The sequence below is a fragment of the Canis lupus genome, chromosome 34 (genome assembly GCF_003254725.2).
Source record: "Canis lupus dingo isolate Sandy chromosome 34, ASM325472v2, whole genome shotgun sequence".
Classification (NCBI taxonomy): domain Eukaryota; kingdom Metazoa; phylum Chordata; class Mammalia; order Carnivora; family Canidae; genus Canis; species Canis lupus.
This window is the reverse complement of record NC_064276.1, coordinates 16,695,378-16,710,641: the sequence shown is the minus strand read 5'-3', so window position 1 is coordinate 16,710,641 and position 15,264 is coordinate 16,695,378. Positions and strand designations below refer to the sequence as shown.

Genomic DNA, 15,264 nt, shown 5'->3' with positions numbered 1-15,264 from the left:
GAAAAAATAAATAAATAAAATCATTAAAAACAAACAAACAAACCAAGATTGATCTTATTTATTTTAGAAAGAGAGAAAGCACAAGAAGGAAGGACAGAAGGAGAGGAAGAGAGAATCCCAAGCCGACTCTGTTGAGTGGGGAGCCCAATGCAGGGCTCAATCTCATGACCCTGAGACCATGACCCGAGCCAAAACCAAGAGTCAGAGGCTCAACCAACTGCACCACTCGGGTGCCCCTCAGGATCTTTTGTGGTTCCATACAAATTTTACAACTGTCTGTTCTCATTCTGTGAAAAATGCTGTTGGTATCTTGACAGGGATTACATTAAATCTAAGATTGCTATGAGTAGTCTGGACAGGTTAACAAATATTTGTTCTTCCAATCTCTGAGTATGGAATACCTTCCCATTTGTTTGTGTCACCTTCAATTTCTTTCATCAATGTTTTATAGTTTTCAGAGTATAAATCTTTCACTTCCTTGATTAAGTTTACTCCCAGGTATTTTATTCTTTTTGGTACAATTATAATAAATGTGATTATTTCTCTTTCTGCTGTTTATTTATTACTGTATAGAAATGCAACAGATTTCTGTACATTGATTTTGTATCCTGTGACCTTACTGAATTCATTTATCAATTCTAGTAGTTTCTTGGTGGAGTCTCTAGGGTTTTCTATACAGAGTATCATGTCATCTGCAAATAGTGACAGTTTTACTTCTTCCTTACCAATGTGGATACCTTTTATTTCTTTTTCTTGTCTAATTGCTATGGCTCTGGCTTCCAGTACTACGTTGAATAAAAGCAGTGAAAATAGACATCCCTGTCTTGTTCCTAACCTTGAGAGAATGGAGTATGACGTTAGTTGTGAGTTTTCATATACAGCCTTTATTAGGTCAAGGTATGTTCCTTTAAACTTACTTTGTTAAAGGTTTTTACCAGGAATGGTGTACTTTGTGAAATGCTTTTCCTGCATCTATTGAAATAGCTTTCAATCTTTTCTCTTATTAATGTGATATATCATCTTGATCGATTTGGGAATACTGAACCATGCTTGCATCCCAGGAATAAATCCCATTTGATCATAGCAAATGATTTTTTAAATTTGCTATTGGATTCAGTTAGCTATTTTGTTGAGGATTTTTTCCATCTATGTTCATCAGAGATATTGGCCTATAGTTCTCTTTTTTTGTAGTGTCTATCTGGTTTCAGTATCAGAGTAATGCTGGCCTCACAGAATGAATTAGGAAGCTTTCCTTTCTCTTCTGTTTTTTAGAATAATTTGAAAAGAATAGGTATTAACTCTTCTTTAAATGTTTGGTAGAATTCACCTGTGAAACCATCTAGTTCTGGACTTCTGTTGAGAGGTGTGTTGTGTTTGGTTTGTTTGTTTGTTTGTTTTGAGAAAGAAAGAGAGTATGTGTGTACATGCATGCAAGTAGGGGGAAGGACAGAAGGAGAGAAAATCTCAAGCAGACTCCCTGCTGAGTGCAGAGCCCAATACCGGGCTTGATGTCACGACCATGAGCTCACAACCTGAGCTGAAATCAAGTCGGATGCTCAACCAACTGAGCTATTCAGGGACCCCAGGAATTTTTTGTACTGATTCAATTTCATTGATGGTAATTGGTCTGTTCAAATTTGGCACGGCTTCCTGATTCAGTTTTGGGAGGGTATATGTTTTTTTAGGAATTTATCCATTTTGTCTAGGTTGTCCAATATGTTGGCATATAATTTTTCATAGTATTCTCATAATCCTTTGTATTTCTGTGGTGTCCATTATATTTTATTTTTAAAGACTTTATCATTTATTTGAGAGAGAGAATGACCAAGAGAGGGAGAGAGGAGCACAAGCCTGGGAGAGTGGTGGAAAAGCAGAGGAACAGGGAGAAGCAGATTCCCCACTGAGCAGGGAGCCTGATACAGGGCTCGATCCCAGGACTCTGGGATCATTACCTGAGCCGAAGGCAGACATTTAACCAACTGAGTCACCCAGGCGCCCTGTTATGTTATATTTTAAATAAGCTTAGATACTTAGTATTCAGTTTCTTGTTCACACAATTAAGAACCAAACCAAAAAGTCTTCCTGTAACATATTAGAAGAAACCATTACAATCATAAAAAAATAAGCATTTAATGCCTTTTTGTGAGTTTAATGTTCTATAAAATGTCAGAAGAACTTCATGAAAGAAACTTCTAAGAAGAAAAAAATTTGGCTATTTTCATATCTGGACTATATAGTAGATGCAGCATGTCTACTTATGGAAAATTTATTTTCCATACATTCTTAAATCTCTATAGGCAGCAGTTCAAGGTATTTATGCAAATGAGAGAAAGGAATGCCCCAGAAAGTGACTCCTCTGTACAAGGAAAAATTCATTTCCATACAAGGAAAAATATATTACCTTTCTCCACACATGTATCAGGTACTGGCTCATGTGACTGCTTTATCGGTGAGGAAGCTTTCACTGGGGCTGGAATGGTCAAAGGCAAAGATGGTGGGGCATCAGAGATGTCTGACTCGGAGGACTGAGGATAAATGGAATCTTCTCCAAGAGAATGTCGGTGGAGCTCAACATCCACTACCTACACAATCAGGCAACAATCGGGCTCATGAATCCATCATCAATGTCTCAGAAACCCCCAAACCTGTCCAAGAACATGGTTCTCTAAGAGATGTGACAAATAATTTCTAATCATACTTCAAAAGCAATTTCAATCTAAGAACTAAAGGACTTAACCCAGAATGTAATCTAGTTTGGTTTCACAGACAGATAACTGAGTGAAACCAATCATATAATTGGGGCCTTTCCATTTGCTGTTTCTATGTCTTAGAACATTCTTTCCCACTCTTACCCAAATCTTTCCATGACTACCTCTTTGTCATCATTAGGTCTCAATCAAATGTCACCTTCTCAGAGACACCTTCTCTAACCAATCTAGCTAAAGCAACAACCCTTTTGTCCTCTAGCTACTCTTTTCTTTATAGCACTTATTTTAAGTGAAACTATCTCATTTGCTTTTATTTACTATATACCTTCTCCCCATTTTCAACACAACCAAGAATATAAGTCCTTAAAAGCAGTAGTTATCTTATTCACCTCTGTATCCCCAGTACCAGGACCAGAATCTAATATGTGGTATATGTTCAATAAATATCTTTTGATACAACACAGCATATTTCCCTAAACAGAATAAGCTTTAACTTGTTAACTCTAACTATAATAACTACTGCTGATATATCATGAATACAAAAAAAAAAAAAAAGCTGGGAGGAGGTATATGGGAAAGGAAAACAAAGCTGAAGGTCTCATTTCCTGACTTCAAAACTTTTTACAAAACTATAGTAATCAAAACAGTGTGGTACTGGCATTGAGAAAATATAGAGACCACTAGAATAAAATGCCCCCCTCGTACAGGTGGTCAAATTATTGTTGACAAGAGTGCCAAGATCATTGGGAAAAAGTCTTTTCAACAACTGGTACTGGGAAAACTGGGTATCCATATGCATTAGAATGAAGGTGGACCTTTACCTCACACCATTTACAAAAATTAACTCAAAATGGATCAAAGACCCAAACAGAAGAGCTAACACAATAAAACTCTTAGAAGGAAATATAGGGCAAAGCTTCATGGCAATGAATTTGACAATGATTTTTTGGATGTGACACAAAAAGCACAGGCAACCAAAGAAAAAATACATAAATGGGACATCAAAATTAAAAACTTCTGTACATCAAAGGACACAATGAGCAGAGTGAAAAGGCAACCCACAGAATGATCTGATAAGATATGAATGTCAGGAATATAAAGAGAACTCCTAAAACTCAACAACAAAAAACCAAACGCACGATTCACACATGGGCAAAGGATCTGACTAGACATTTCTCCAAAGATGAATCACAAATAGCCAATAAACACATGAAAAGATACTAAACACCAGTTATCATTAAGGAAATGCAAACCAAAACCACAATGAAATACCACCTCATGCTCATTAGTTTGGCTACTAGTAAAAAAACAGAAAACAATTAAGTGTTGACAAAGATATGGAGAAACTGGAACTCTTGTGCACTGTTTGTAGGAGTGTAAAATGGTGCAGCTGCTATAGAAACAGTGTGGCAGCCCCTCAAAAATTAAAAACAGAACTACCATGGGGCACAAGACTGGCTTAGTTGGTGGAGCGTGTGACTCTTGGTCTTGGGGTTGTGGGTTTGAGCCCTGTGCTGGGTTGTAGAGATTACATAAAAATAACTAACTAATTTACTACTATATCATCCAGCAATTCCACTTTCTTGGGTATATACCCAAAAGAACTGAAAGCACAGACTCAAATACCTGTACATCAATGTTCTTGGCAAGATTATTCACAACAGCCAGAAGATGCAAGCAACTCAAGTATTCACTGACAGGTAAATAAATAAAATGTGGTACATACATACAATGGAGTATTATTCAGTCTTTTTTAGGAAGGAAGTTCTGATGCATGCTACAACATAGATGAATCTTGAGAACATTATGCTAAGTAAAATATAGCAACGACAACCAAAAAAACCCCCACAGTGTATAATTCCACTTATATGGTACCTGGAGTAGTCAAAAAGTCATTGTGACAGAAAGTAGAAGGGTAGCTGCCAGGGGCTGAGGGAGAGGAGAATGGAAGTTATTGTAAATGGATACTGCTTCAATTTTCCGAGATGAAAAAGAGTTTTGGAGATGGATGGTGGCAATAGCTGCACAAAAAAGTGAATATATTCAATACTTCTTAACTGTACAATTAAAAATTGTTAAATTTTGAGTGCATTTTATCATTTTTTCAAATTAAAAAGGGGAAGGCAAACTTTAAAAAAAATTAAGCACTCACTTTTTCTCCTAAGAAAGAATGAAAATCAATTTTCATTCTACTTATTCCCAAATAGTACTATAGGAAAAAACCTACCGTCTCTGCTCCAAGAGTCTGCAAGCCAGTGTAAGTTCTATCCAGCTATTGAAAGACAAAAGAAGAGTGCAAAGTTTCACTTGGCATACTTATAAATCTTAGGATACAATCTCATCTAAGTACCCTTTTACCACAAGTCTTCATAACACAGAATTTACTTTTTCGTAATATAAACTATCAATTCATCACTTCAATAAAACCCTCTTAATTGAAGGAAATGAGTAAAATTAATAAACATCAAACAGATAGGTATTATACTTTTAATATAAACTATACATTAGTAAAAACATTCTAAGGGCAATCTAAAACTGGAAGAAATTTTACACAAAAAGATGTATACTGGGATCCCTGGGTGGCGCAGCGGTTTGGCGCCTGCCTTTGGCCCAGGGCGCGATCCTGGAGACCCGGGATCGAATCCCATATTGGGCTCCCGGTGCATGGAGCCTGCTTCTCCCTCTGCCTGTGTCTCTGCCTCTCTCTCTCTCTGTGACTATCATAAGTAAATAAATAAAACAAAAAATTAATTAAAAAAAAAAAGATGTATACTACAGCACTATCTATAACCACAAACTGAAAATGTCCATCAAGAGAGGAATGCTTAAGTAAATCTTGAGCCATCAACTCTGAAGTATTACGTAGCCACTTAGATGTTTACAAAGATAATGTAAAGAATATCTTAAAAGACAAACTATGGGGGCATCTGACTGGCTCAGTTGGGAAAGCATGTGACTCTCAACCTCGGGGTTGTGCGTGTGAGCCCCATGTTGGGTTTAGAGATTACTTAAAAAATAAAATCACTTTTTTTTTTTTTTTTTAGGAGCCGCTGGGTGGCTCAGTCAGTTAAGGGTCTGATTCTTGATTTTGGCTCAGGTCATGACCTCAGGGTTGTGAGATCAAGCCCCAACTTGGGCTCCATAGTGAATATGTAGCTTGCTTAAGATTTTCTCTCTCCCTCTCAAAAATAAATAAATAATAAAATAAAATCATTTTTAAAACAAAAAGATGGGCTATAAAAATAAATATACAGTGTGAAAACACAATTATATACTTAAGAAGACATTTTACTAAACATTTCTGAAAAGAAGGAAGAAAAATTTAGTGATATAGGCAATGTTAATAATCACTTCCAATGTATTAGCATCATGGATGATTTATTTTAGAGGAAAGAAAAAAGTATAACCTAAAGGAATAAAAATAATATAAATAAAATCTACACTTAGAAAGAGGCTAACTTCTTATTCCTATATTTTATTTATATTCTATCATTTTTATTAAAAAAGATCTGTATACATACACACACACACACACACACACACACACACAAATATTACTCAGCCATAAAAAAGAATGAAATCTTGCCATCTGAACAATATGGATGGACCTAGAGGCTGTTGTGCTAAGTGAATTCAGTCAGAGAAAGACAAATTCTCATATGTAGAATCTGAAAAACAAAACAAATGAACCAACAAACAAAAACCAGGAACAGACTTATACACACACACAACAAACTGGTAGATGCCAGAGAGGACAGGGGTAGGGTCTTGGGCAAAGTAAGTGAAGGTGATTAAGAGGTACAAATTGCCAGTTATATAATAAGTCACAGGGATGAAAAGTATCTCATAGGAAATAGTCAATAATACTACAGTAACTTTGTTATGGTGACTACACATATCAAGTTGAGCATTGCATAATGTGTAATTAAATTATACTATATACCTGTAACTAACATAACACTATATGTCAACTATATTTCAATAAAAATGAAAATCAAAAAAGTCTTGTTTAGCATAAACAATTTGTTATTTGGCAGTATTTTTGCTTTGAAGCAATAAAGCATTCTAACATTAAAAATTAAAAAAAGATCTGTGGAACTTATTAATATAAACACTACATAGTAAGATTAATAGGGGAAAAACTATACAGCTGGGCAAAAAGGAAAGATGATTTACTAATAGTATATAGAAAACTCTAGGACTTGGAAAAAAGTAGATTTCAAGTCTGGCTGAATTCCTTAGCAGCCAACACAGACATGACTACTCAGTCATGGGATCTAGTTTCGCAACTTTAGAAAGACAAAGCAGGGTGAATTCATACTAGTTCCATGGAAGAGATCTAGAGTTCTAATACTTAAACCTCAGCCAACAGTATGACTGTTAAAAGGCAATTATAGGCTACATCCATTTTCATATTCTCCAGAGCATGGAAATAATAGTCTCTCTGTAATGTGCACTGGCCTACGTGTTTCATTCTTGGAACCATACTTTAAGGGAGACATTGATAAAATAGAACTATTACCAAAATGGCAAGAGGAACTAGAAATAGAAAGCACAGCATACAAGGAATTTTCTAAGAACAGGCTCCGCCTAGAGATGACTTAAGGAGAGACATAAAGGCTCTCCTAAGGTCATTAAACATTTTTAGGGTTCTTATAAAATAAAACAAAGTCCTGTCCTGTGTTATTCCAGAAATCAAAGTAGGACAAATAAGATCAAGGTTTAAAAAAAAAAAAAAAAAAAAAAAAGCACAGTTTCTTCATGAAAGAGCCTTTCAAAAGTTTATTTTCTAAACGGATAAATGGGTTGTTTTGGAAATTACTGTGCTCCATGGTGATGGCTGATCAAGGATGCAGGATGTGGGAATTTCATACATTCTGGGAACTTTAAATTGTACATACTTCTAACACTTGAGTATTTAGTATTTAATGGAATTGTAAGTATCAAATATAGATTGTTAAGTATTTCAGCATTTCAGACTAGATAGAGGTCACTATGTGCTTAAATAGTCAGGAAAAGTACACAGGAACTTGAACTTGAAGAATGGAAAGAATTCAAACAGGCATTCTAGGAGGGCAAAAGCATAAAAGAAAGATGCAAGAAAAGAAGGCCCATGGCATTTCTGGGACACGAATAAGTGACCTGGCTGGAATGGGGTATCCATGTACAGGATTAGCAGGAGATAATTCAGGGAAAATGTCTTGAGTCAAAATGTGAAAAGTCCTGAACAGTAGGCAGCGAAGTCTGAACTTGAGTAAAGGGAATTCAATGAATGCTTTTCTGAGAGGAATAGCATAATGGTTCTCCTTACTAACTAGATGATGGTGTGCAGAATGGATGGAGGGTAAAGCAGATAGATTAGAATGAAATAAGCTAATGAGGAGACAGTGAAATAATGACCTAAGCAAGAGTGGGAAGGGTAAGAACAATGATGAAGAATAACAGCAACTGAACAAATATTTGGATCAAAGAGACAAGAATCCAAGATGGCTCTGAAAGTTAACATAGAAATAACAGGCCAAAGAATACTCTGGTACAAACAAGATCACATAATTACAACACAGGTGTTTAAGCCTCAAGGCCAATCAACACATAACAAACAGTAAAATTAAGCTTTCCAAAAAAGCTGATAAGAATGTTTAAATACTGTCATTCTAAAACAGTGTGTCTTGAGGCACCTGGCTGGCTCAGTCAGTAGAGCATGCTCTACTGTTCTTGATCTCAGGATCATGAGTTTGAGCTCCATGTTGGGTGTAGAGATTGCTTAAATAAATAAATCATTGTGTCTCAATCTTCCACCAGGAACTCTTAAGTGATATGGACAATAGTATGAGAACTATGGAAACAATTCCTTTTATTTTAGAAATTAGGGCTGGGCCCAGTGTGATAGAAGATGGTATGTACAGTGTTTAAAATAAGACAGAAAGCAAAGTATTTTAGACCTTCCTCTAATTAAGTGGGATCATATCCTGCCACTCTGAACAATGTGTGTATATATTCTTTATTTTGTGCCAGTTCTTCTCTGAGGTCATAAAGCAATCTAGTCTTAGAGTAATCTCTAAAAAATAACTTAAACGCAAAGTTAAGCAGTGATGTCGATCACCAATGGAGGGCAAATTTCAGCCTTAAGGTTGAAAAACTTGTATTTGTAGAACAAAGGGAGCAAAATGGGAATTCTGCAGATGTACTAAGATTCATTTAGTTCAATTTTGAGCCATTAATGGAAACAATGCGGTAAATCACAACGTAAGAGCACTTTGGGGTAAATTTAATATTAGAAATTTATCTTATGAGACGATATAGAGAGGAAGTAGGAAAACATTTTAAAAATGATCTTTCAATTATAAAAGTTAAACATGTTTATTATAGAAAATTAGAAGGAAGAAAACAGACAATAGGGCACAAGAAATTGCCTACAATATCATTACTTCAATTCCTCCAACATTTTGGTATATTTCTTTTCTGTTTTTTCCACCTATCTAAAAATCACAGTTGACTTCATACTATACATAACAGTTCTGTACTCTGTGCTTTTCACTTACTATAACTGGTAGTTTTTCCCCATGTATAGAAAACACTTCATAAAACTTAAAATGTCTGCATAATAAATCATATGGATACCAATGAATTTCTTAAAATATAAATCAAAAGAATTACAACTTTGTATAGTACTTTCAATTTTCTAAAACATGTTCACTTCTGTCTTTATCCTTATAAGATAAACATCTATATCCTTAGGAGATAAATAAATGAGGCTTATTATTTGCCTCATTTTACAGAAAAGTAAACAGATTTCTTTTTTGAAAGAGTTTAGTCACCCAGTCTCAGGTAACACAGTTAACAGTGAGCTTTGATAAGAGATTCAAGTCTTCTGATCTGACCAGTTCATCTTTTCAAAGAATATACATTCTAATATAACGCAACCTTTTCCCCAACCTTCAGAGAACCCCAAAGGAGTACTGTAGCAGTCTGCATAACACAATCAAAAAGACTAATCCTCTTAATCTTGGCCACTTCTCTCAGAAGGCCTAACCCACGCCTTGAAGTAACCAGATGAAAAGAGGTGCTTCATTTTGGGGGAGCAATGTTTTGTTACAATACCTTCAGATTATGTATGATATCTATCCGCTTGTTCTGGCTGTCCTTAAAGTGAACTTGAACTCTGACAGGAAACTCACCCCAGCCTCTTCTGGTCAGGTGAAAAGGAGGCTCTCTAGAGAAAAGCACATATTAACACATTAAGCTATAGTCATGCTCTCATTCTAGAGAGGGAATGTTTTCTCATACTGGGTAAATTAGAAATTCACAACCTCTAACATTTACATTTCCTCATTTGAAGTTCAATCAATATGCTCAATTTTGCTAAAATGCTAAAAGAAATGTTGAACTCAAACCTACATTAAACTTTCAATTACTAAATACTTAGAGCTAAGACACTTACAGCATATACTGTATATTATTTTCACAGGCAGGGAACTAAGGTGATATGATGGATGTCACATATTAGAAGCCAGAATCCTTAACTGCTACTTGATAGACACCAGCTATGAGGTATATGTTCCCTACCCTAGACACTCATATTTATTCCTCCACACTGGCAAAAACAGAATAAATCACAAATGCTCAAACTAAAACTGAGAATTTATTTGAAATTATCCACTAATAAGACTTAAAAGATCATATGTTCACCATATGCTCTTCCCTAAGCAGTGACTACGATTTTAGTGGATAGAGGAGGAATGTGCAGGAATGCTAACTGAACTAGAGAATTTTCAGTCAAAATATAATTTGTGAAGTGAAGAAAAAGGAAAGTTGATAAAAGACTAGCAAATTGTTAATTGATGTTGGGTATAGAAGAGCTCAAGATACTCTACTTCTGAGTATGTCTGGAATTTTCCATAAAAATTTTTTTTTTTAATTTAACTGAGAACTTCATGTACTAAAAAACAATATGGTTTAAGTTAATGGGGGAGAGAGAATGCTTTAAAATGAAAATGTTCATTATGAATCACTGGCTTGGAATTATTGAAATGAAAGAAGATGCCAAGATGGTAGGGAGGAAGAAACATTCAACAGGATACGCTTTTGCAAAACTAAAAGACAACATGAATTCAGTAAGGGCAGAGTCCAAGGAGACAACCTGAGAGGAGTCTAAAAGATCTGAAATTATCAAGAGCCAGAGGTTACCAGAAGGGGCTCACAACAGGAAAAATCCCTGAGTACAAGAGTAGCCAGACAGAAAAGAAAGCAAAGAAAACTAAAGTGCCCTGGATGGGATAAACTAGCTGAACACCCACCCACTGAGTTAGTAAGAGAGGTAGCCATGACATTGGCATAGGTCAGACAGAAATTAAAAGACAGGCTTAGGATCAAATGAGAAGGTCGACTTGAGACTGTAATTTGAAAAAGGATGCAATGGGGCCTAGAGGCATGATGAACTTTAGAAGAAAAATTAAAGTTCTACTGATAACATGTCATTTAAATTCCAGTAAAGTAGATAGCCTAAATTCATTTTGCAATATACGTCAATCATACTGTTTGTATGCCGGATTTCTCTTACAACGGATATAGCAAATTAGCTATGTTCCTCAATTTATGTACATTGGCTAAACTCTAGTGAATGAACAGGAAGGACTACTGCCAGAGTAGACAGACAGATAACATAAAGGACAGGAAAAAGGAACAATGCTTTTAACAGGAAATTTCTCCCTAACTATATTTTTGAAAGCAAAAAAGGAGGTTAGAACTTACCAAAAGACATCACCTACGGAAACGTTAAACTTCAAAAAGATACATGTATTTCACACAAAAAAGGACTTCCTTCCCCAGACTTTTTTACTTCTGGATTCCTCACAGAATTCCTCTGTGAATTCACAGAAGGTGAAATGTATCAATAACCAAGAAGGAAAAACTACAGAATACTGGGCTAAAGAAAATGGCTCTACTAGAAATACAGCAAGGGGTACAACTCCTTCCTTACCCACCTAATTCAAATGCCAACCAGTCTTTCAATCACTTCTAGTGACCCAAAAAACTTACTACTTAATAAAGCTCTCTACTATATTTCTGAACAGCTGTTATAAAAACATTTCATCTTCCTCCAGCATGTTAGTTCCACTATATGCCTTCTGCAATCACAAATTCTTCCTCCACATGACCTTCAAAAAACTAGAAAACATTCCCCTAACTGACTTGCCCTAGGTCACACAGCAAATAAGTAGTAGGGCTGAGATCAAACTCAGGCAATAGGATCCAGGACACTCCACGCTTTAACTTGTAGCCAATCCACATCCCTGTGGTGTTAGATCTCCAGACTATCCAGACGACTCTCCTCCCAGATGCTCAATAGTATGGCTAGATGTGGTCAGAATGTAGGGTAGAGCAAGTCTACTCTACTTGTAATAAAGCAGCATAAGACTACATTTCTAATGTGACCATTACAAAGTTTTAAATTACTTATGAGGGTCACAGTATATTTCTATTGGACAGCGCAGCTCTAGAGAATTCCTACATTCAACCTGAATGAAACAAACATCTTGAATAAGCTCATGAGTACATTCTCTTGGGGACCTAGCCCAAGAGACCAAGGACCAGAATATTCTACCAAATTTCTCAAAGGAAGAAACCATGTGTTATTCATTTTTGCAATCTCTGTATCGAGTTCTGGGCCTAGAATACATTTAGTGACTATTTTGTACCTCAAAGCAAAGTTTACAATCAGAGCCTTTAGGAAGGCGGCCATGGCAACGGAATCAAATGTAAAAAAAAAAAAAAAAAAAAATGCTTCTATAAGAACAGAACCTGCCCATGCTCTTCATCAGGTAATGTGCTGTGATAAGAAAATTCAGAGTATAAGAGGAACACATATTTGCTTTGATCTAGAAATAAGATTAACCCCAAGTTTCAAAGCACCTACAAAAGGTCTCCCCTACTCAACAAACTACTTTAGATATCCAACACAAGAAACATCTTCAGATCCTTGTAAAGAACTAAAGAGTTATAATTAAATGTAGGGTACATGTTAATGTTCTGATCTTGGTTTCACCATACCTGAAATTTAAAGTTCACTTCTAAGAAGAATATTTTAAGAAGAATACAGACAAGCTGGAACATATCAGAGATTATAACCTAGGTGGCAAAGGAACACAAAACAAAGTCACATGAGTGACAACTAAAACAAATGTATTTGGCTTAAAGCCTGGAAGAGACACAACAGTTGCTTTCATTTTTTTTTTATTTTTTTATTTTTTATTTTTTAATTTTTATTTATTTGTGATAGTCACAGAGAGAGAGAGAGAGAGAATGAGGCAGAGACACAGGCAGAGGGAGAAGCAGGCTCCATGCACCGGGAGCCCGACGTGGGATTCGATCCCGGGTCTCCAGGATCGCGCCCTGGGCCAAAGGCAGGAGCCAAACCACTGCGCCACCCAGGGATCCCAACAGTTGCTTTCAAAAAAAAATCTGAATAATAGGTACATGAAAAGAGATTATAATGACTCTATATGGTGTCACAAGGCATATGCAAGATTGTTTAGAAGTTAAAGAAAGTTACATCTTTGCTCAATAAAATTAAAAACTTCCAAACAAACACAACCTTCTACTAATGGGATGGCCCACACCATGAATTCAACATGAAATGATCATTTCACTCAATGTGAAATGAGCATTAACTATATGCTAGGCACTGCTAGATTTTGGAGATATAAAGACAAATCAGAAAAGATCCCAAACATCAAGAAGCTTTGAAACTAGTCAAGGAGAAATATATGTAAATTAATAAGTATAATAATAGACTTAAATACCTTATGTTTGCTATAAAAGCAGAATATGGTTAATCATAACAAATTATTTCTCCAGTTTTAAACACCAGAAGCATACAACCAAGGAAGTCTTTTAAAATCCTATTTAAAAATCATAACCTTGGGCAGCCCCAGTGGCCCAGCGGTTTAGCGCCGCCTTCAGCCCAGGGTGTGATTCTGGAGACTCGGAATCAAATCCCATTGTCAGGCTCCCTGCATGGAGCCTGCTTCTCCCTCTGCCTGTGTCTCTGCCTCTCTCTGTGTCTCTCATAAATAGATAGATAGACAGACAGATAGATAGATAAAATCTTTAAAAAAAAAATCATACCCTTGTAGTTAATAACATATGGGAGAATCAGCCCTTGGAAAAGATAAGTGGTCATGATGTGATAAGTTGTGAAAACTGCTCAAATATGTCATAACAGCCAATTTATGCAATACTGTTAGAGTGGCACGAACCAGACAGAAAATAACTATCAAAGGCTATTTTAATGATGTGAAAATTCATAAATTTCACAAAGTTCATTTACTATTAACAGAAGAGACTCCAAATGTATACAATGAAAGAGAAATTTGAAAAGGAGCAACAATATGACTTTTTTCCTTGGATTTTCCTCAGACCATTACAACACATCCTAATTATCAGCTCATGGTACTCTCATGCAACTTAAGGAAAGTTAGTGTTTTATAAATCACAATTCTCGGAGTGATAACTGAAAAAATAGGCACTGGTTTGAATCACGAAGTATTAAGGATTTTATGTACTCAGTTTTTTGTTTCTTTAAAGATTTTTTTTTAATTTATGCATGAGACACACAGAGAGAGAAGCAGAGACATAGGCAGAGGGAGAAGCAGGCTCTCTGCAGGGACTCTGATTTGGGACTCAAGTCCAAGACCCCAGGATCACGACCTGAGCTGACGGCAGACACTCAACCACTGAGCTACCCAGGCATCCCTGTAATGAGTTTTTAATCCCATTTTTTGGTTAAGTTAGATGTTTATCATCAATAAGAATATGATTAATATATTTTCATTTATTCACAGGATTTATATGAAATAAAATGTTTTGGGGAGCCTAACTGGCTCAGTTAGTGGAACATCTGACTCTTGATCTTGGGTCATATGTTTGAGTCCCACACTGGGTGTAGAAATTACTTAAATAAATAAACTTAAAAAAAAAAAAGAATCAATCAATAAAATATTTGGGGTACCCAGGTGGCTCAGTCAGTTAAGTACCTTCAGCTCAGGTCATGATGTGAAGTCCTGGGATCAAGCCCCACGTCAAGCTCCCTGCTCAGCAGGGAGTATGCTTCTCCTTCCCCCTCTGCCCCTCCCCACCAACTTGTGTGTGCTCTTTCATTCAAATAAATATTTTTAAAAATAAATAAAATAAAATATTTTCTTAAGACAATGTGCTTTATTTTTTTAACCAAATAAGGAGATCATTCATTGATCTAGACACTAAAACATATATTCTTTTTATTATTTATATTTTTATAGATACAGCATCTTTTAAAAGATTTATTTATTTATTTATTTTAGTAACCTCTGAAGTAACCTGAAGAAGTAACTCTAAGTTATGTCTTAAAGGATAAAGAACAGACCTTTAGTAAGATAGCTACACTGTATGTGTGTGTATGTACACACAAGCATATCTGCAGACATGCCTGTGAGTGAAGATGACAAACTAGCAAAGAAAACAAATCTAAGTCACCAGTGGAATTCCAGGAGAGACTAGATGAGCTACGGAGTGTATT

The 15,264-nt window shown here is 35.8% G+C and overlaps 1 protein-coding gene across 5 annotated transcripts in view; it reads right to left on the bottom strand.

The window, feature by feature from the left end:
* The window catches only part of YEATS2 (YEATS domain containing 2), a 122,630-nt gene that overhangs the window by 52,066 nt on the left and 55,300 nt on the right, over window positions 1-15,264 (bottom strand). For all 5 annotated transcript variants that reach the window (XR_004811824.2, XM_049105664.1, XM_025451321.3 and 2 more), the window contains exons 8-10: window positions 9,810-9,921; window positions 4,936-4,980; window positions 2,402-2,582 (exon numbers count right to left, since the gene is read on the bottom strand). Coding sequence is in view for 4 of the 5 variants with exons in the window: in XM_049105664.1 (XP_048961621.1) it covers window positions 2,402-2,582; window positions 4,936-4,980; window positions 9,810-9,921 (338 nt within the window). In the remaining variant the exon portion in view is untranslated. The remainder of the gene's footprint in view (window positions 1-2,401; window positions 2,583-4,935; window positions 4,981-9,809; window positions 9,922-15,264) is intronic.